Source organism: Dromiciops gliroides, chromosome 2 (genome assembly GCF_019393635.1).
Source record: "Dromiciops gliroides isolate mDroGli1 chromosome 2, mDroGli1.pri, whole genome shotgun sequence".
Classification (NCBI taxonomy): Eukaryota; Metazoa; Chordata; class Mammalia; order Microbiotheria; family Microbiotheriidae; genus Dromiciops; species Dromiciops gliroides.
In genome coordinates, this window is record NC_057862.1 from 537,745,944 (window position 1) to 537,766,190 (window position 20,247).

The following is a 20,247-nucleotide window of genomic DNA, read 5'->3' on the forward strand; positions in this document are numbered from 1 at the left end:
GAGAACTCAAATAAATCATTCAATAAACATTTATTAACTTGTATGCCAGGTACTATGCCAAGTGCTGAGAATATAAAGAAGAAAAAGAAAAACAGTCCCTTCCCTCAAGGTGCTTACAGTCTGACGGGAGAAGACAATTCACAAATGGAAGCTGGAAAGAGAGAGGGTGGGAATAGACTGGAGGGTACCCGCTATGGATGCATCATGTTCCTTGGAGTTCAAACCAGGAAAGTTGAAGGCAGAAGAGTGGAAAGTTGAAATCAAAATATGGAAGGCACGATAATTGGACTGTTGGAAAGGAGAGGCAGTGTCTCTTGCCAGTAGCTCTGGAGTCTCTCTCCAGCCCTGTCACCATCACTGCTGACTTCTTGGCTAATGCTCTGCTGTGGTCTGTTACAGAGCTGACAATCCCTGAAGGAGGAGAGTGGGGGGAGATCTGGTTAGACCTTTCCGTGTTATAGCATTGTAGTTCTGGAGATCTTCCCACTCATCGTTGTCATGTCTCTGTTTTCCCCTTTTTTGTACACCTGGAGAAATCTGCTGTGCTCGGCAGTGCTTTAAACTTCCCGAGGTCTTAGACAAAGGTCACGTGGAATGAATTTATTAGTCATGATGCACAAGGTCAGTGATAGTTCCATCCTTGACAGCACCTTCCCTCCTCTCTTGGGAATGCTTGTGTTAGAGGCCAGAGAATCCTGAAAAATAAAATGATGCATCTTATTCCAGAACAGGCCTCAGGGTTACTTATCAAGTATCTCAGGCAGGTTCCTTGATTTGCCAGAGATCACATAACCTAGCAAGAGGTGAATGTGGCACCAGATCCCAGGTTTCCTGTCTCATGCAATACTCTTTTCTTTCCATCATGTTGCCTCCTCGTCTACTTTGTCATAATACAAGGAATGGTTTTTCCTGTAAAATGATTGCATCCATATTGTTACCCTCCCTTTGAAGTTGTTCTACTTTGACATTTGTGCAAGAGAACAGTCATTGTCAAGTAAAGATTTATTCAGACACATTTAACAATGCATTTCTCTGGTTCTGCCTATTACCTTCTGCTGGGTACATATATGCTTTAGCAGCGGGTACTGAGATTGTGTGCCAACAGAAAGGGTTGGTTTCTACTTCCTGTGAAGGCCCACAGAGCAAATGTTTTGATTCCTTTTCGACAGGTGGATAGCTCAGCGTGATGCTGAAATGAGCATCTGTGTGCTGTAAAGAAGATGGACATAACACAGGATTCTCTAAGCCCTGAATGCTTGAGGACCCAATGAGAAGAGACTTGACAATTGTGTTTTGGCTGGAGTTATTTTTTTAAAAGCTTTCTTTTGGGTGACAGCAAAGCCTGTGTTAAATATAGCTTCCCATTTGACATAAACATAAGAATAAGCAATACCTCCTCAGCCAATTTGTACAAAAGGAGACAAGGATACAAGTCCAGAGACCTGGGTCCTTGTCTAGTCTCTGCCAATAATTTGCCATTTGGGATGTGAGCAAATTACTTTAAAATCTCTGTTTTAGTTTCCTTATCATCTATGAAATGGGAATAATTCTATTTGCTCTCCTACCTTACCATTTCAATGTTTCAGTAAGAATTTCTATAGTTCCTGTTATATGTGTGACACTGTACTAGGCACAGAGGATATAAAGACAAAAAAAACCCCAAAGCTCCCTGTCCTCAGGGAGTTTAAATTCTACTTGAGAGTTGTGGGAACCCTCATGGCAAAGTAGAAACAAGACTTGTGTTTGGAGTAGGAGGGTTTGGGATCAGATTCTGGTTCTACCAAAATCCTTTGTGACCTTAGGCAAGTCAGTTGACTTGGGTATCAGTTTCCGCATCTGTAAAATGGAGTGAGGGGACATTAAACTAAATGGCCTTTAATATCCTTTAATATCCCAGCATACTAAATGAGATAATAAATGTGAAAGTATTTTGAAAATTGAAGCACTATACATGTCATAAAGGATTATTATCATTAATAAGTAACAAATTTTTGATAAAATTCCAAAAGTACATTTAGTTTTTAATAAATTATAGATTTTTTATTATAATATGTGCTGTTGCATTGGACAATCTCCAAGACTTTACATAAACCAAGAGAGAAAATTCTCCTTTTCTTTTCTTAGCTGAAGTTCTTATACATCTAAAACTTCTGAAAAAAAAGCCATTGTTTGGCACATAAATCTAAAGGTGGAAGAACTGATCATTTTCATTTCACGTCTTTCACCTGCCAACCATTATACTTACCAAATATCCATAGGAAGGTAAATCTGTATTCTTCTGAATTCTCTTCCCATAGATCTCTGATGAAGCTATGAAGGAAGTAATAATGACATTCATGGTATAGGAGTCAATTTCATTATTTCTCAGTACATCAGAAAAAGGGTTTCTGTGTGTACCATTGTACCCTGTGGTCAAACAAGGGTTTCCATGAAAACCAAAACTTAGATCCACAACACACACACACACACACACACACACAGCAAATCCATCTGCCTTGTCATATGCATCAGTCGTGAATGGTGTATGAATTCAGCTGAGGAAAAGAAGTCCATTCTACAGATGTATTAAATTACCTGATAACAACAGCTAACATTTTACAGCATTTTAAGGTTTACAAAACATTTTTTATCCATATATTAACTCACTCAGGCTCCTTGTCTCTAAAATCAAGAGGCTTGGGCCTCTTGAGGTTCTTTCCTGCTATAAAGCTCTGATCCCTAAAGGACTTCATATCATCTCTCCTTTTATAAATTAGCCCAATATGCAGGGTAAGAGCTGAGATTCACTATATTTCTATGGTTTCTTCCCATTTCGGGATATTTACAGGCTTTTTCTTTTACATTCACAAGATCTGTATGAATTTTAGAATTTAAAGTAAGGGATGAACTCTCCTTTTTTGCTCACTCTTAGTTAAATTGAGTGCCTGGATATAGATAGACTAAACGTTTATTTTCCTTTTTTTCTAGATGCCTGAGGTAACCCTTGATAATAAGATTTATTAGAACTGGAAGTGATTCTAAGGTTCAACCTTAGTCACTACTGCCTAAAGTTTTTCCACATGTGTGTAATTTTCATGGCTTCTCTTCACTATGAATTCTCTGATATTGAATAAAGGCTATTTGGTTACTAAAGGTTTTCTAAATTCAATACATTAATTAGGTCTCTATCTTTTTTGGGGGTAATTTAGTATAGAACACCTCTGCAACCCATTTATATACCTGTCAGGGATTGTGTCCTAATGTATCATTTAAACCCAAAACTTGGTTCTTATTTCTTTTAAATTTTTAATTTCTGAAATTCTAATTTAATTTAATTTATGGCCTTCATTTCTTTCAATCATTAAGTATGTTAGTGATAGAGGTGCCACCAGCTTATTATGTAATATTATAGGAATATATATCTAGAGCTGGCAAAGATTTAAGAAGCCATTCACCACAAGCCCCTCATTTTGCAGATGATGGAACAGAGTCCTGGAAAGATTAAATGACTTGCCTGAGGTCACAAAAGTAGTAGTAAGAATCAGAGACAAATTCCGAACCCAGATCCCTATTCTTCAAATTCCTGGGGTTTTGTTGTACTCTAATTATTGATTTTTGTATCAGTAAACATTGTAGATAAAGGAATAAAATAAGGGGACTTGAATAGATAAACTAAAGTGTTAAAAACCAAGACTTCAGTTTCAAACTTTCAAACAGACATCCACAGACTCAACTCTTGTACACATCCCAAGTACAGAAGAAAGGCACATATGGCAACAGCTTGGGAAGGCAGTAGGGGTATATTTGATATCTAGCGGGTTTGGAGTTAGAACACTTGGATTTGGGGTCTTGTTTTCTCTTTCCTAGTTGTGTGACTGTGGGCAAATCATGTGACTTGTCTGGATTTCATTTCCCTCATTTTTCAAAGGGAGCTGACAATTTTAAAACCGGCTTTGTCTTAGGTTTGTTCTGAACAAAGTCATTTGTAAGCCATAAAATGCTCTCTTAGTTATTATTATTATCTCCAATTTGTGTTAATTTGGTGTGTTTGAAGGGACCACATTTTAAAAGATGGTTTCCAAGGTTCTACAAAATTATAAACAAAAGAAAAAGTTAGCATCATACAATGAATTCCAAAACAAAACTCTTGAATTTCTTAAATAGAAATGTGATCAACTGAAACTTCTCCTACCCCCTATAGAATAAGTAAAGGGAAACATTAAAGTTGTGTTCCTAATTCTAGAATACTTGTTAATATATTCATTTATGAAAAAAATGTGATTGTTGTTTTTAATAAGGACTTGAGAACTTTGTTTTGAAACTTGCTGTTTTGGGGCGGCTAGTTGGTGAAGTGGATAGACCACCAGAGCTGGAGTCAGGAGGACCTGATTTCAAATTTGGCCTCAGACACTAACTGTGTGACCCTGGGCAAGTCACTTAACCTAAATTGTTATACACACACACACACTCGGAAAGAAAAGAAATAGGCTGTTTTGTTTGTAAATGTCTTTGTAATGTTGCTTATGATATCATTATAATAGTACATAACATAACCTAGTGGAGAGAGGGCTAGTCTTATAAGCCAGTAAGACCTGAGTTCAAATTCTTGCCTTGGAGAGGCATCAGAGGACCTAGATTTAAATAGTGGCCCTACCACATACTGCCTATGTTACTTTGCGAATCCCGTAACCTCTCTGGGCCTCAAGTTCTTATCTACAACTTGAATGGGTTGCAACCCATGGACTCTGGGGTCCCCTCTAGCTCTAGGATCCCATGCCATATTAGCTGTGGTACCAGAGGCATTTCAAGTAACCTCCGATTTCCCCAGGAAACTCTTAAGACTGTGAAGTCCAGAGATCTGCCTCAGGAGAAGGAGTTTCTACACTGAGAACATCACTGCTCTGGAGCTTAATGGTGTCAAGCCCCTGAGCTTATCACTTAACCTTCCTATGTTCTTGGTCACTCAGTACCAGGCACTGTGCTAACACTGGAGATGCAAAGAAAAGCAAAACCCAAACCAGGCCTCCTCTCAAGGAGCTTACATTTTAATGGGAGGAAACCACATGAGAACACCTGTTTACAAACAAGCTTGATTTGAAGGTAGCCTCAGAGGGAGCGCACCAAGATTAAGGAGGACAGCTGAGACTTGAAGGAAGCTAGGCAGCTCTCTAAGATTCCAGCACTTAACCCAGTGCCTGACACATAGTAGGCACTTAATAAATGTTTATTGATTGTGTGCAGATGGCAGAGAAGGTGCCAACTTGTGTCAGTAGAAGAAATGTCCTTCCCTTGGAGTTCCCTTTAATCAATTAATTTACAGGTCAAATCACAGGTCCAAATAAAATAATAATTATTGCCATTATTAGTAGAACTATCAGCATTAGATAATAGTAATAATAATGGATAGAAAATAAAGTGCAACTGAAAATATTTTTGGTTAGCTATTAATAAAGGACAATAAAAATTATTTTTAAAAGATTTCTTTTCCAGGCTTCTGCTTTTTTGTTTGCTGAAGTATTATAGATGATAAAACACCTCATTACTCTTGCTAAAACAATGGGAGACCCACACAGTTGTCTGTAATTTTTTTGTTATTGTTTTTTTTCTTCATTACAAGGGAGGAGTCCATGGGAGAGAAAGGTCTGCAGGGAACTGGAGGGCAAAAACACAAGACATCCATAAAACTTTTAAAAAACAAAAATAGAAGAGGTTGAACTATATCTCACGTCCCTCATAACTGTAAAACTACAGCTCTAAACTGGGTTTATTGTCAGCCTTGTGCATTTAGGAAAAGATTCAAAGACTATAGCAAAAGCTCCTGGTACTGCAAAAAAGCTGGGACCTACTGGCCTAGGAGAGATGTGTAACACTTCTCTTTGGTTATTTTTTGTTTCTGCTTTTTTTCTGGTCACCTCCCAACAATGACAAAGTTCAATCTCCAACTGCTGTGCCAAATCTCTTTCCCTGACAGCCTTTGCTGTGCCCTGGAATGCTGTCTCTGAAAAATAAAGATTCTTTAAGTCAGTTTCTTCATCCACCATGTGGGGGGGTTTATTTTGTCTCCAGCAGCAAATGGTGCACTTTGAATCTTAATCACCACATTGAACAGAGAAATGCTAAAGATGTTTATTGTCTTTCTAAAATGCCAAATGACTTCAAGTAAGATTTTTCCCATTTATTTTGTTTTCTTTTTAGCTCCAAGAGGAAAGCGAGGGTGGAAGACCTTTTATGCTGTGCTGAAGGGAACAGTGCTTTACTTACAAAAGGTAAAAATAGAACTTCTGTGAAGCAATAATTAAAGAAGGGGCACAGAAAAAAAGGCCCATTGTACACAAGTCACCTTTGACCACCTGAAGAGTAAAAAAACAAATTGCATTTCACCTTTCACGCTCCACACTGATGACCTGTTGTTGTTTTTATCTTATTTGTATACAGTTGATTTCCTAGTGTCTTACACACATATATACACACATTTAATTTCAAATTAGAAAATTTGATTGATCAGAAAATTAAATCGCATGAGACTTCCAGCTCACTCTTCTTTTGTTGGGTTGAATAAAGCTTGTACTTAATAGTTTTAATGGTATTTTTATATGTGTGTGCAATATTTCCATTATAGTTTTATAGCTAAAGATTACCCATGTTTTTAAGTCTTGTCTGATTGGAGCTATCATGGCACACTGCATAGGAAACTGGATGTAGATTTAGAAAGACTTGGGTTCAAATACTGCCTCAGCCACTCTCTGGCCCTGTGACCCTAGACAAGACCCTGACTTCACTGTACCTCAGTTTCCCCATCTGGAAAATGAGAGGATTAGACTTGATAGTCTATATAGTCCCATTTACTTCTAAGACTATGACCCTTGATCCTATCTCGCTGATATCAGACCAAGCTTAAGCTTAGGTGATGAGATTTCAGTCAAATAGAGTTTTACCTTAGCTTTGCAAGGTGGGTTTCAATCACTCAGGGCAGGAAGAACTCATCACACTTTTTTTTGAAAACTACCTTCCTTGTCTTGAAATGCTAAATGTGTGTTTCTGATCCCACTTGGGAATTCTCGCATTTTGGAGAGGAGCTAATATCTCCTCCAGTTCTTTATAGATGGGGAATCAAAATGTGTAATATCCCTCCAAGGCTCAGGAATGTTTCTGAAGACAGTGCTGCTCTAGGGACAGCCACATAGAGGCCCCACGGAGGCCCCTTGGGGAGCCACAGAGAACTTGAGAGTCACCATATGTCCGCTTGGGAACCACATTTTTAGCTTTCTCTTTGATCATGGCATAAGGACACAGATTTTCTAGAAGAATTCACAGCCTGGGGTAAAAAAAAATTCTTTTTCAAGATTTCATTCATGTTCATCTTTATTTTACAAAACACACACTCTCTAATATGCTTCAAATGTTTTCTCGTCACTGCCTTTCTGAGCTTCTGTTTCTCTGGGAGAGAGACAATTTTTGGTGTAAAAAAACATGTGAAGCATTAGATCAGATGGCATTTTCTGCTATTTGTGATCCCTTTTTTAACAAGTCAGCGATATTGACTCCTTCCCCCATGTCTCACCCCCAGCCCTTTTGCTGGTATGTATATGTGTATAGTGGGCCAACACTGAGTCTTTTAAGTTTGGTATGTCTTCATATGCAGATTCCAGCTATTTTCCTAGCAGAAATCCCACTTTCTTAAAAAAAAAAAATTCTTCTTTTTTAGCTGAAATTCATGTGAAAAAGATAAAAGATAGCAAAAACAAGTCTTGGTAAATTAGTGTTAAAAAAAAAAACAACTAGTCCATAGAATGGCAGGCCATAGGATTTCCACACCTTCTCCATCATTCAGAACAGAACCCTAACCTTCAAAAGGGTGATTTGGCCCTGCTTTATAAAGACCATTCAAATCATTGCCTAGAAGAACGGCTTCTGTGGATCCAACTTTCCTGCTCTCCTTCCCCCTTCTCTGCATGTATTTAATGTTCTTAGTTTCATCTGCTAGATACAAAAGATTAGAGGTAAGTTCCTAATATTAATTCTAGTAGTGGGAAAAAGTTTGTTAGTCTGAAATATCATCAGCCTCCATTTCGATCAGAGAGCCTTTGTCACTCACCCCTGCCCCTTAGTCTCAAAGACTCAGCTCAAGTCTTAAATAGAGAGTTAGTCTTAGAATCAGCAAGGAAGGGGCAGCTAGGTGGCGCAGTGGATAAAGCACCGGCCCTGGATTCAGGCGGACCTGAGTTCAAATCTGGCCTCAGACACTTGATACTTACTAGCTGTGTGACCCTGGGCAAGTCACTTAACCCCCATTGCACCGCCAAAAAAAAAAAAAAGAATCAGCAAGGAAGGAGGAAGGAAGGAAGGAAGGAAAGAAAGGAAGGAAGAAAGGAAGGAAGGAAGGAAGGAAGGAAGGAAGAAAGAGAAAGAGGGAGGGAGGACCATCAGCATCCACTTGAGTCAGAGAGCCTTCTTCCCCCACCTTAGTTTCCTTGACTTTCTTCAAGCCTTAGCTCACATCTCAAATAGAATGTTGGACAAGGTAGAAGTCAAAGTAGAAGGAAGGAAATAAGATGCATTAGTTAAGCACCTACTATGTTCCATGTGGGCAGTTAGGTGGCACAATGAATAGTGCCAGGCCTGGAGTCAGGGAGACCTGAGTTCAGATCCAGCCTCAGATACTTACTAGTTGTGTGACCCTGGGCAAATCACTTAACCTGGCTTACCTGAGTTTCCTCATCTGTCAAATGAGTAGGAAGAGGAAATGGCAAACCACTCTTAGTATCTTTGCTAAGAACACCCCAAATGGGGTCATGAGGAGTCAGACATGACTGAAATGACTCAACCATAACAATAAATGTTCCATGGCATTCATTTAATCAGAAAGACCTGAATTCAAATTTTAACTTAGATATTTCCTGGGCAAATCACTTTACCTCTCGATCTCAGTTTCCTCATATTGACAAATAGGGAATGATAATAGCACCTGCCTCTTAGGGTTGTTGTAAGGATAACAAAGTGAACCTCCCTTCCTATTATTGAGAGAAATGATTATTTCTCTCTTATATTAATGACCAATTATTGAATCAGAGCTAAGGCTTTTCTCCTTTTCTACTTTCTCATTCAAAAATCAGCCCCTGTAGGTTATTCAGGCTGCCTTTGAAGTGCAGGGCTGATAATGAGAAGAAAAACTCAGATCTGCTCAAAAGGTAAAGACATTTGAGTGTAGGTGAATTGATGGATTCTGGCCCATTGTGTTTTACTCAGACACGTCTGGGGAAAAAGTGGATTCTCCCTCTTCTCTAGATCAGGGCTTCTTAAACTTATTCCACTCGTGACCCCTTTTTGCCTGAGAAGTTTCTACACAACTCCAGGTATATAGGAATATAAAATAGGTATACAATTCAAACATTTACTGCCAAATTTTTCATGACCCCCACATTCAGTTACAGAATCCCATATGCGGTCTGTAGATTACCCTAGATGGGGGTGATATGGGTATAGATAAGTCTCTTCTAGGACTGGTTGATCACTCAGGTCCCCCAGCCCTTTATTAGAATAATCCCACCTCTCATTATAATATTCATTCTTCTCACTTATTGTTAACTACTCAGAGTTGATTGTCACCCTCAAGAACACCTACTCTTTTAAGGGCATATAAGCATTGAATGAATTCCCTTGAGGAGTCTTTGGCATTTGAGAGTGCCACTGATCCTTTTATTAATTATTCGCTAGCATGATTAATAAAATGACTAATTATCCAGGAACTCTGTCTCTCCAACTTTTTACACGTCACACTGTGAAGAAGTTCACATTATGGTATTACAAAATTGGTGGTAGAGAGTAGGGAATGGAACTGTGTGTTAACCAAGAGCACAAGGGGGGTAGCTAGGTGGTGCAGTGGATAGAGCACTGGCCCTGGAATCAGGAGTACCTGAGTTCAAATCCGGCCTCAGACACTTATACTTACTAGCTGTGTGACCCTGGGCAAGTCACTTAACCCCAATTGCCTCACTTAAAAAAAAAAAAACAGCACAAATTTAATTTTAGAAGATCACAAAGGGGTCCTTAGCAATCATCTAGTCCAATTCTTCCATTTGACAGATGGAGAAACATGCCCAGGGAGGTCAAGCAACTTGCCCAAAGTCACCCAGGTAGAAAGAATAATAATAATAATAATAATAATAATAGCTATGTAGAGTGCTTTAGGGATTGTCAAGCATTTTTCATATACTGTCTCATTTGATCCTTAAAATGATCCTATGGGTTATGTACTACCAGTGCAGATCAGCATCTGCTATACATCGTATAGTTTTAATTTCCTATGTCCCCAAGACATTCGCTTGCCTGCAAGCTGGCATTCTATCCACTATGCCAAGCTGCCTCTCACACCCATTTTACAGATGAGGCTCAAAGTGGTTGGTGACTTACTAAACATGGTCCTCTTCAGTTATGAGGAAAGAATTCAGGGCTTCTCCACCAAGTTGAGCATCCTTTTCACCATTGTCATGATGTCTTTTTGAATACATTAAAATGCCAACATGGTAGCAAAATATGCGCTTAAAATGGAAGGGAGGTAGAAAAAAGAGCACCTACAAGTCATAAAGCCATATTATCTTCTGAATGTCAGTTTTGCCCTTGGGAGGCTTTCTTTAGAAAGCAAGGAAAGGTCAAGTGGGAAATGATAAATCCATGTGTGGGTTTAAGAAATGAATCTCAACTTAGTCACCACCTGACCCTTGCTTCTCTAGAACCCTGAGATGAACCTAGAACAGTGACAAAGCCCCACTTGTGAATTTAATACTTACAACCGGTTTGACTAGTCTATGGAGCAGTGCTTCCTTGGGTATCTGTTTAGCTCTTCTTTGGCCTATGGGAACCAAAATGGAGAACTGGGGCTACCTGCCCCTGACATGACAAGCACTCTGAAAAGTTCATTGTTCCTTCAGTAAGTGATTTGGGAATCTTTAACTTCTCACCAGAAAACTCTATCCCAGCTTGCTTGTTCTTCTTTTGTCCTAGTCCTAGAATCCAAAGATTCAGAAGTACAGGGACCTTGCTGTGACTATCTGCTCTGCTCCCCTGAGTAAGGAAACAGGGTAAGAGAGGGGGAATGATCATACTAGGTCCAAGACAACAGTACCCATTTTTATATTTTTATTTTTGGCGAGGCAATTGGGGTTAAGTGACTTGCCCAGGGTCACACAGCTAGTAAGTGTTAAGTGTCTGAGGCCGGATTTGAACTCAGGTACTCCTGACTCCAGGGCCGGTGTTCTATCCACTGCGCCACCTAGCCGCCCCTGATCATTTACCTTTTACAGGCATTTAGCTAATTTGATACTTATAGCAACCCTTTGGTCCTTACCTCAAAGCATTAGCCATTTTGTAGATGAGGAAGCTAGGGTTCAGAAAAGTTAAGTAATTTCTCTAGGCTCGTATACATAGTAAATGATGGAATTAAAATCCAGGTATCTTTGTTCTCTAAGACCAGTTCTTTCCCTTCATTCTTCTCTCCTTCTCTCTCCCCCCTCTTCCTCTGTCCCTTCCTCTCTTCTCTTTCCCCCCTCCCTTTCTCTTCCTTTTTTCCTTCCCTTCTCTCTCCCCTCTCTCTCCCTCTCTCCATCTCTCCCCTCCCCCTCACTCCTTTCCTCTCTTTCTTTCCTCCCTCTCTTCCCCTCCCTCTCCTAACTCTCTTCCCTCCCTCTGTCTCCTCTTTTCCCTCACTCCTCTCTTTCTCTTCCTCCTCTCTCCCTCTTTGCCATCTTTCTCTTTTCCCTTCCCTCCTCTCTCCCCTCTTTCTCTCCCCCATTATCTCACTCTCAGATACTTACTTAGCTAGGTGACCCTAGTCAAGTCATTTAACATCCTAACATCTCTCAGGTTTATTTTCTGGCTCTGGAGCCAGAGAAACTGAGTTTGAATCCTGCGTCTGATGCTTCCTTCCCTGAGTGATCTCAGACTTAAATATGAACCAAATGGAGAGCAGAGATCTCTCTGAACCTCTTCTGTTTCCTCAGCCATGAAATGAAGGGGCTGGACCAAATGGACTAGGAGTTCCCTTCCCAGCTATAGATCTGTAACTGGTAGGATCCATTTTCTATGATGGATCATCAAAAAGGTAGTGTAGGATGCTCTATGCAAGATCATCTGTAATCAAATGAGATGATAGCTGTATAGCAATTTGTAAACCTTAAAGTGATGTCCCAAAAGTCAAGTTTAATTTTAAGCAGTTGAGGCTTAAACAATAATCATTGTCATATTATTTACCATTTTATTATATTATTGACTTATTATTTATGTTGTTGTTGTCAGATGATTGCAGACTAAAGGAGGCAATTCTAACTTTATATGGGGTTCTTCACTCTTCCTAGATCCTCCCTAATTTACTCCAAGGTTGGCTTAGGCCCTGGTGTTCTGAGACTCACTTCTGCTTTTGAAGAATAAAGGGACTGGGATTAGATAGCCCTTTCACCTCTATTATCTATCATATGAATAAAGAGTTTGCCAGGCCTTGTACCTCCCCCACTCCCTTTTATTGCTTTATTAGCCATTGGTTTTCTTTGCTGTGTGTTTTTTCCCTGCTTATGGTTAGAGATAGGAAAAGATGTAATGAATATGAAGTAAAAAAGAAATGGTTTGGGGGCAGCTAGGTGGTCAGTGGATAGAGCACTGGCCCTGGAGTCAGGAGGACCTGAGTTCAAATCTGGCCTCAGACACTTAACACTTACTAGCTGTGTGACCCTGGGCAAGTCACTTAATCCCAATTGCCTCACTAAAAAAACAAAAACTTTTTTAAAAAGATGGGTTTGAATTTTTCTTTGACTTACTATCTGTGTGATCACTGACAGGTTATTTAGTCCCCAGAGCCTCAGCTTCCTAATCAGTAAAATGAGAATGGAATAGCTATTCATAGGGGTATTTGTGCTATCGAATGAAATATCTAAATAGAAAGTAGCTCGTAAGCTTTATAATGCTATATTGCATTTCAGTATTACTGGTTTCAGGTTGCTAAGAGCCCAGAGGTTAAATTTGACAGAAGACCACATGCTTCTCCCTTAAAACTCCAATATTCTTTCCTTTTTAGGGATAGCAGGGAAACATATTGATCACAAAGAAGAAGAAAGAGCATCAGCTCTAGTTTAGGGTTTGTGGACAAAGCAAAAACGTTCAAAAATAAACAGGGATAAATAGGGAAACTATATCATAGCTGAAAGGAATCATAGACAGGAAATCAATTTCAGTAATAAGCATGTGCTTTCAAACACCTTAGTAGCAGATGCAAGAAGGGAAACATCTGAGCTACAAGAAGTAATGATGGGAGACTTCGGTATCCCTTTTTCTGTTTTGGATAAGGGTTTAGTACACAAATAGAAACCAAATTTAGTAGAGGGCTTGTTGGGGGGTACAATCTAGTACCTTCTTTGAAAAAGTTCAAGCAGATGCTCAGGAGACCCTCCCTTCCCAATTGTATCACTCAGGACCAAAGGAGTTGTTGAATGTCAGACTGGAATACTTCTTGGTTATGTTTCATTCTGACTTACGTTTTAGAGAATCTTAATTTCTGGAACATTTAATATTTCTGCCTCCTTTTACTAGATTGCTTTCCCCACCTAGGAGAAAGAACTTTTAATCATTTCTTGGCTCCCATATTTTCCTTCCATGAGTTTCTTTGTAAGTTCCTACTATTGATTTATTATTGGGAAGGGGAAAGGAAGATAATGGGGACCAGATAGAATATTTATTCTTGGTCCTTTGCTTCTTTCTCCATTCTCTGTGACATTCTACAGACAACTGTTAGATCCCCAGAGTATCGACATTGTACTGAATCTCTCTTCTGCCCTGATATTGATTTCTTTCTGAGGTAAACTGTACACCCTCTATCCCTCTGTTCCCCTAGGCAGCCTCTGACATTCTCTCTCCCTTCCTTTGCTCTTCACATACACAAATACCTTTCTTATTCTAGTCATAGATACTTAACTCATCTCACTTCCTGCCACTCCTTCTCTTGTAATTTTGTCACATTCCCCTCTGACTATCAAGGGGACCTACACTCAGGCCTTTATAGAGAAACCACAACCCAAGACTTACTAAGCACCTACCATGGTCAGAATGCTGTACTAGGCACCCACCACTGAGGGAATTTAAAGCCTATTTAAGAAACCAAACACACTGAGAAATGCTTTTAAAAAGCTATATAAGAGTAAAAGCAAATTAATAACTAGGATTTATATGGCATTTTAAGATTTGCAAAGTATGATCCTGGAAGGTATGTGCTACTATTCCCCCAATTTTTCAGATGATGATACTGAGCCTAAGAGAGCTTAAGTGACTTGCCCAGGATCACACAGCCACTAAATGACCAAAGCAGGATTTGAACTCAGGTTTTCTTGTCTCTTAAGGCCAGTGTGCCACCTATATATCCATGATATATGTATTAATCATGAGGAGAGAATAATTGATGACTGGGGAATAGGTTGCAGTATGTCTGACAAATTTGTCTTCAACTTTTTAGTGAGTGTTATCATTAACACTAGAATTACCTTGCTAGAGCCTAGATGTGCAATTAAGAGGGAAATTACAAACTCATTAGTTCATTCGGCCGCTATTAACTGAATGCCTACTGTGTGTAGTAATTTGTATTTGGTGCAAGGAGAGATGCAAAGATAATTATGACATGGTACTTACCCTAATAGGATTTATAACAGAGCAGAATAAAAATTTAAGACCATTAGATTAGAAGTTCCTTGAGGGCAAGGACTGTTTTTTGCCTTTCTTTGTACCTCCAGCACTTAGCACAAGCACGATGTCTGGCACATTAGGTGCTTTGACTTAAAAGATATATAGACTCAGGGGTAAAGGTGACCAATTTCATGTGAAATTGTCACACTTTGGATTTTTTAATCAGACCAGTCTATCAAAAAAAAAAAAAATTGCACACATTGCAAAGTATAGAGCTAAGGAGAAAAGTAAACTGCAGTGAGCTCAGGAGCTGTTTTTTCAGTCTTCTCTTTGGCTTAAGTGAGTACTCCATGTCACCACTGCTGGTTTTCTATGTCAAACTGAGGAGAGACTAAAAAGTGATATGGTAGAAAAAATATGTCATCTGGAACTTAATTTGAATCCTGGCTCTGCTACTTATATACTTATACAATCTCTTTTTTAGTCTTTAATCTCAGTTTCCTTATCTGTAAATTTGGAGTGGATTTCTGAGGTACTTTCCGGGTCTAGAGCTATGTTTACATGTTGAATTCAGTTGACTGTTATTAAGTAAATATTATCGGGATACAAAGAAAAACAAAGATTGGTCCCATCCTCAAGGAACTTAATATTCTACTGGGTAACACCAACATATAGACATAAATAGGAACAATCAATCAGTCAATCCAAAAGCATCTATTAAGCTCTTATTTATACTAGGTAGTGGGCTAAGCATTGTGGACATGGAGAAAGGCAAAAATTATTCCAGAGGACTGATGAAGCATGTTACCCATCACCTGACAGAAGGATGATATAGAATCAGGGAGCAAAATGAGGCATGGCTTTTTGAGCAAGATCAATATGGAAATCTGTTTTGCTTGACTATGCATATTTGTTACAAGGAGGTTGTTTCCCTTTTTACCACCAATGTGTTGGGAGGGAAAGAAAATAGATTTTTATTAATTAAAAATAAATTTAAAAGGGCAAAATCATGACAAACTTTGGAGAGAAAGATAACACTAAAGATTAGAGTACAGTGGAAGAATAGATTGCATAAAATATGGAAACTTTGAATAGCTCATCTCCTAATGCATAATTAAGTGGCAGATCTTCAGGGAAGTGTAAGCAGAGGTCCCTGGAGAACTGAATTCTACCCTAAGAGGTGGAAAATTAGAATATAAAGGTATACAAAATGCCTTGATTAGCAGGTGCCATTTTAGTATGGAACAAGTTGAAATGTGGTCATTTTCCTGCCTCTTTCCACTGTCATACTGCCCAGGCAGATGAGATGATTAAAACTTGTGCCTTGTGTCAGAATGATTCCAGGAACCAGACCTTAGTAATAATCAGACTCAGCAGGGTGGGCATTGTGGCAAGATTGGTAGGTTCCCTAGCCCGGTGAAAAAATGTCTTTTTCATCCTGGGACCTTTCCCATGCACTAGAGGCAGCGAAAACTTTAATAACGATACCCTGGTAGTGGCTTTTTGCTTTATTGATATTTTATAAATCGTTCATTGTGGATAATGATGAGTTTAAGATTCCATGGTGTGCTGTGGTCATTCACCATTATTCTGATCTGCTGCTGTTCACAGTTTGAAAAAAAGATACATTTTTGAGTGCAATGAATTAATAATAAAATGATTGCATTCTTCTCAGTCCTGGTAATGATTCATCATTTGTTTACTTATGGATATAGCCCTCCTGTCTATTTTTCAGCAAATAATGAGTCATCTGTTATGTGGGTCCTTAGCAAAAAGTCCTCCAACTGATATAAACTTCAGGAGCTTTTTCATTGTATCGTCCTGTCTTGGGCTCTGTATTTGTCTTCATCGATCTCTGACTTCTCTTAAATCCTTTTTATAAAAAAAAAAAAATCAGTCGGTCTTGTGTTGTTGTTTCTATATGTTGCCATTTTATCCATGGTAGTGACTTCAAACTGAATTGTGCCAGGCTTCAAGCTAGGCCCTCAGATGATTGATGGCTTGAGTGAACATGATCTATGTAGGAGGCTGAGCAGTGAGGCACTGATTCACCTGGAGCTCTGGGCTGTGGCTGCTTTCTTTGTTGATCCTGGTGTGTCTCAGATCTGGGGTCAAGTAGATTTGAAGATGCCTTGTCTTGAGGCTGTAGATCCAGAAGTCTTAAAAATAAAAAACAGAAATGAGTAGCATTTGACAGTGTTCCATATCCCACGTGCCTCTGTAAATATCGTCATGACAAAGGGGCTTTGGGATCTTGCCTATCAGGACCTCTCCCCAGCCTTCTATCCCTCAGCCCCTATCTTAGTACCATGAACATAGAAGGTGTTTAATGTTGGTTGAAATGAATCTCTCTCAAGCTGAGGTGGCATTAATGTCTTGTCAATAAACATGTATTAAGTGCCTACTATGTGCCAATCACTGTGCTAAGCACCGGAAATCTAAGCAATGGTGAATCTAAGGTAGAGGGGGTATATAAAAGAGGAGGGGTATATCAGATATATCTAAAAGAAGGATATGGGCCACTAGGTGGCATGGTGGATGGAGTTCTGGTCTAGAGTCAGAAGACTTTTCTTCCTTAGTTCAAATCTGGCCTCAGATACTTTATGGCTTTGTGACCCTGGGCAAGTCACTTAATATTGTGTGCCTTAGTTTCCTCATCTGTAAAATGGGCCTGGATAAAGAAATAGCAAGCCCACCCTAGTATCTTTACCAAGAAAACTCCAAAAGGAGTCATGAAGAGTCAGGCATGACTGAAATGATTAAACAACAACATAGCAGAGCTATAGGAGTTTTCAAGTAAAATGATGTGTGCAATAGCCAATTTTGCTAAGTATTTGGTTCCTACTCTATACCATGTATAGGAGATTTTTATTTCCTCCTGGGAAATCCCTTACTCCTTACCTATTTCATAGACATCAAAGGGGCCCTATAGATTTCCATGATTCTCTGCGTAAAAGATAATTAGTTCTTTGCCATGGTAACTGAGGGGAGGAATCAGGAAGTGAGTCAGAGAATGAATTTCACTGGCCCTTCTTCACTAGTTCAAAACTGATGGAAATACTAATCTATCCACCATGGAAATGCCATCCTTTTAGGCAGAATGAATAGTAAGTGTAAAGGATTTAGAGACTACTTTATAGATTCACTAAAGAGATTTCAACTAGAAGAGGATAAACATCTGTTGCTGGTGATAGGGGACCAGTGACGCTTGATGTAATAAGAGGATGCTAGAGAGAAAAGCCTGAACATCCCACCTCATCTGGGAAGCCTTCCCCTGAACCACCTCAGCTTATAGTATTCTTTTTCCCTCTGAATTCCTTCAGCAGTTTTTCTTTATAAAATTCATTTAACAGTGCACACTGCCTTATAACATTTCTTACATCCTATTATCAGTCCAGATTGTAGCCCACACTTTGCTCCCCAAATCTGGCTTCTATATAGTCCAAATGTGAACTGTAATTACTTACCCTGATTGCTTATTGTTGGGAAGATATATTGCTCCCACACCGAGCTGAAAAATAAGTTGTTGGTAATAGATCTACTGGATTTTAATGTGTGATAGAGAATCTTTCTTGAACCTGTCATCTGTGTAAAGCCAAAGAAAGAAGGCTGGATTTAGAAGTCACGGGATCTGAGTTCAAATCCTGGTTCTTGCACTTGCTTACCTATATAAACTTGGCCAAATCACTTAAACTCTCTGGGCCTTAAGACTTCTTCATGTATGTAAAAAGAGGCAGGTTAGGGTAGGCAATCTCTTAAAGTATATTTCTGTTCTAAATCTGTAATCCTATGATCATATGGTTAAAAAAAATTCTTTCTTTTAAAAGTAGTAAATTGTAGTAAAAAAAAAAATCCCAGCCTTGATACTTATAATAGAACATAGATGATGTTAATATGTAATTTTCTGAGTCAGTGTGCAGCCCACAAGGATCTTCATGTATGGTTTAGTGTCCCCCCCCAACCTTTTCTGTGCCAGTTTGACACCACCAAAACTATATGATGCCTGTGGGCAAATCAGTTCATCTCTTGTCAGTTTCAGTTTCCTCATCTGCTAGAATGAGATGAATAATACTTAAACTGCCTTATCTCTTGGGTATTTCAAAGAAAACACTTATCAGTTACTATTATTACCTATAATAGTAGTAGTATTGTTACACACTTTGGAAAGATTAGAAAGAAAAGAATAACAGAACAGTTCATCTCATTTCTGAGCTTTTATACCTGTATGCCCTTGGACAAGTCCTCCATGGTCCTCAGTTTCCTTATCTGTAAAATGAGGTTTGTTGGACTAGATTGCTTCAGCAGTCCCTTTCAGCTACTGTACATCTGTGATCCAGGGATGAAAAAAGAAGGAAAGGTAAAAATGAATAAAACATCTTTATTTGAATTGAAATGTGGAGGGGTGGGGGGAAATACCTTATAGTGGATTTTTTTTACAATTACAATAATATTGTGTTATTATTTTTCAGTGTGCTGGTATTATACTGTCAGAATGATCTCATTTTAGGGATGTGGCCTAATAATACACATTGTTCTATTGAGTAGCTTTTTAAAATCAGTTATACTAAATTAGTTTTTTAAGTTATATCTTATCACTCCAATAAGATTATGACTATTTGAAGGTAAGATTGGGACCATATCTTATTTGTTGCTTAGTCATTTTCAGTCATGTCCAACTTTACACGACCCATTTTGGGGTTTTCTTGGCAAAGATAATGGAGTGGTTTACCATTTCCTTTTCCGACTCATTTTACATACAAGGAAACTGAGGCAAACAGGGTTAAGTGACTTGTCTAGGGTTACAGAGCGAGTATGTGGGGTCAGATTTGAACTCAGGTCTTCCTGACTCCAGGCCCAGTGTTCTATCCACTGCACTACCTACATGCCCCACCATATCTTAGACTTCTTTGGATTTTATCTGCCTTCATACCTAGTAGAATGCCTTTCATGTAGTGAACAGTCATTAAAGGTTTCATTTGATTTAAAAAAAATTCCTTATGAGCATCTGCCACCTCCATGATATTGCAGTGAATTATTTGAATCAGAAATAAGGTGGGTGAGAGAGCTAAGCAAGAATAATTAAAAGAGAGAGAGACAGAGACAGAGAGAAAGAGAGAGGATGAGTTGTCACAGCCCTTCCACAGGATCAAGGTAATTACTGTGCTCCCAAATGGACTTAACAGTTCTCTTAGATTTGGGATCTGTATGTGTTCTCCAGGAAGAAAACGTGCCAAATCCTAACTTCCAGATGGAAAAGGGCCAACCCAGCCTCGAGGCCACATGCCCAAATAATCATCCTGACTCGATGGGATCTGAGGACTCCTACTGATACATCCTCCTACAGGCTGTGTTCAGGAAGCTTCTGTTTGATGAAGCACAATTCCCATTTGGAATGCCTGACAGACAGCAGCTAATTAGTCCTCTGCTCATTGCTGGCAGAGACTCTTCCTCCCCTGCTTGGAGAAGCTGTGACACAGAGTTTTGGTCTCTTGTTTAAAAGTCATCTAGCAAGTCATTGGGAAGCCTGGGACAAAAGCTTGAATTTTGCCAGTTGCCATTCAGGTCCCTTGATAACACTCTGTATCGTGGGAAGGATGTTGACAATAACTT

At 39.1% G+C, this 20,247-nt stretch overlaps 1 protein-coding gene across 1 annotated transcript in view; it reads left to right on the forward strand.

Moving 5' to 3' along the window:
* PSD3 (pleckstrin and Sec7 domain containing 3) overlaps positions 1-20,247 on the forward strand; it is a 538,748-nt gene that overhangs the window by 453,970 nt on the left and 64,531 nt on the right. The window contains 1 exon segment of the mRNA XM_043989192.1: positions 6,175-6,245. Within this exon segment, the coding sequence (XP_043845127.1) occupies positions 6,175-6,245 (71 nt within the window).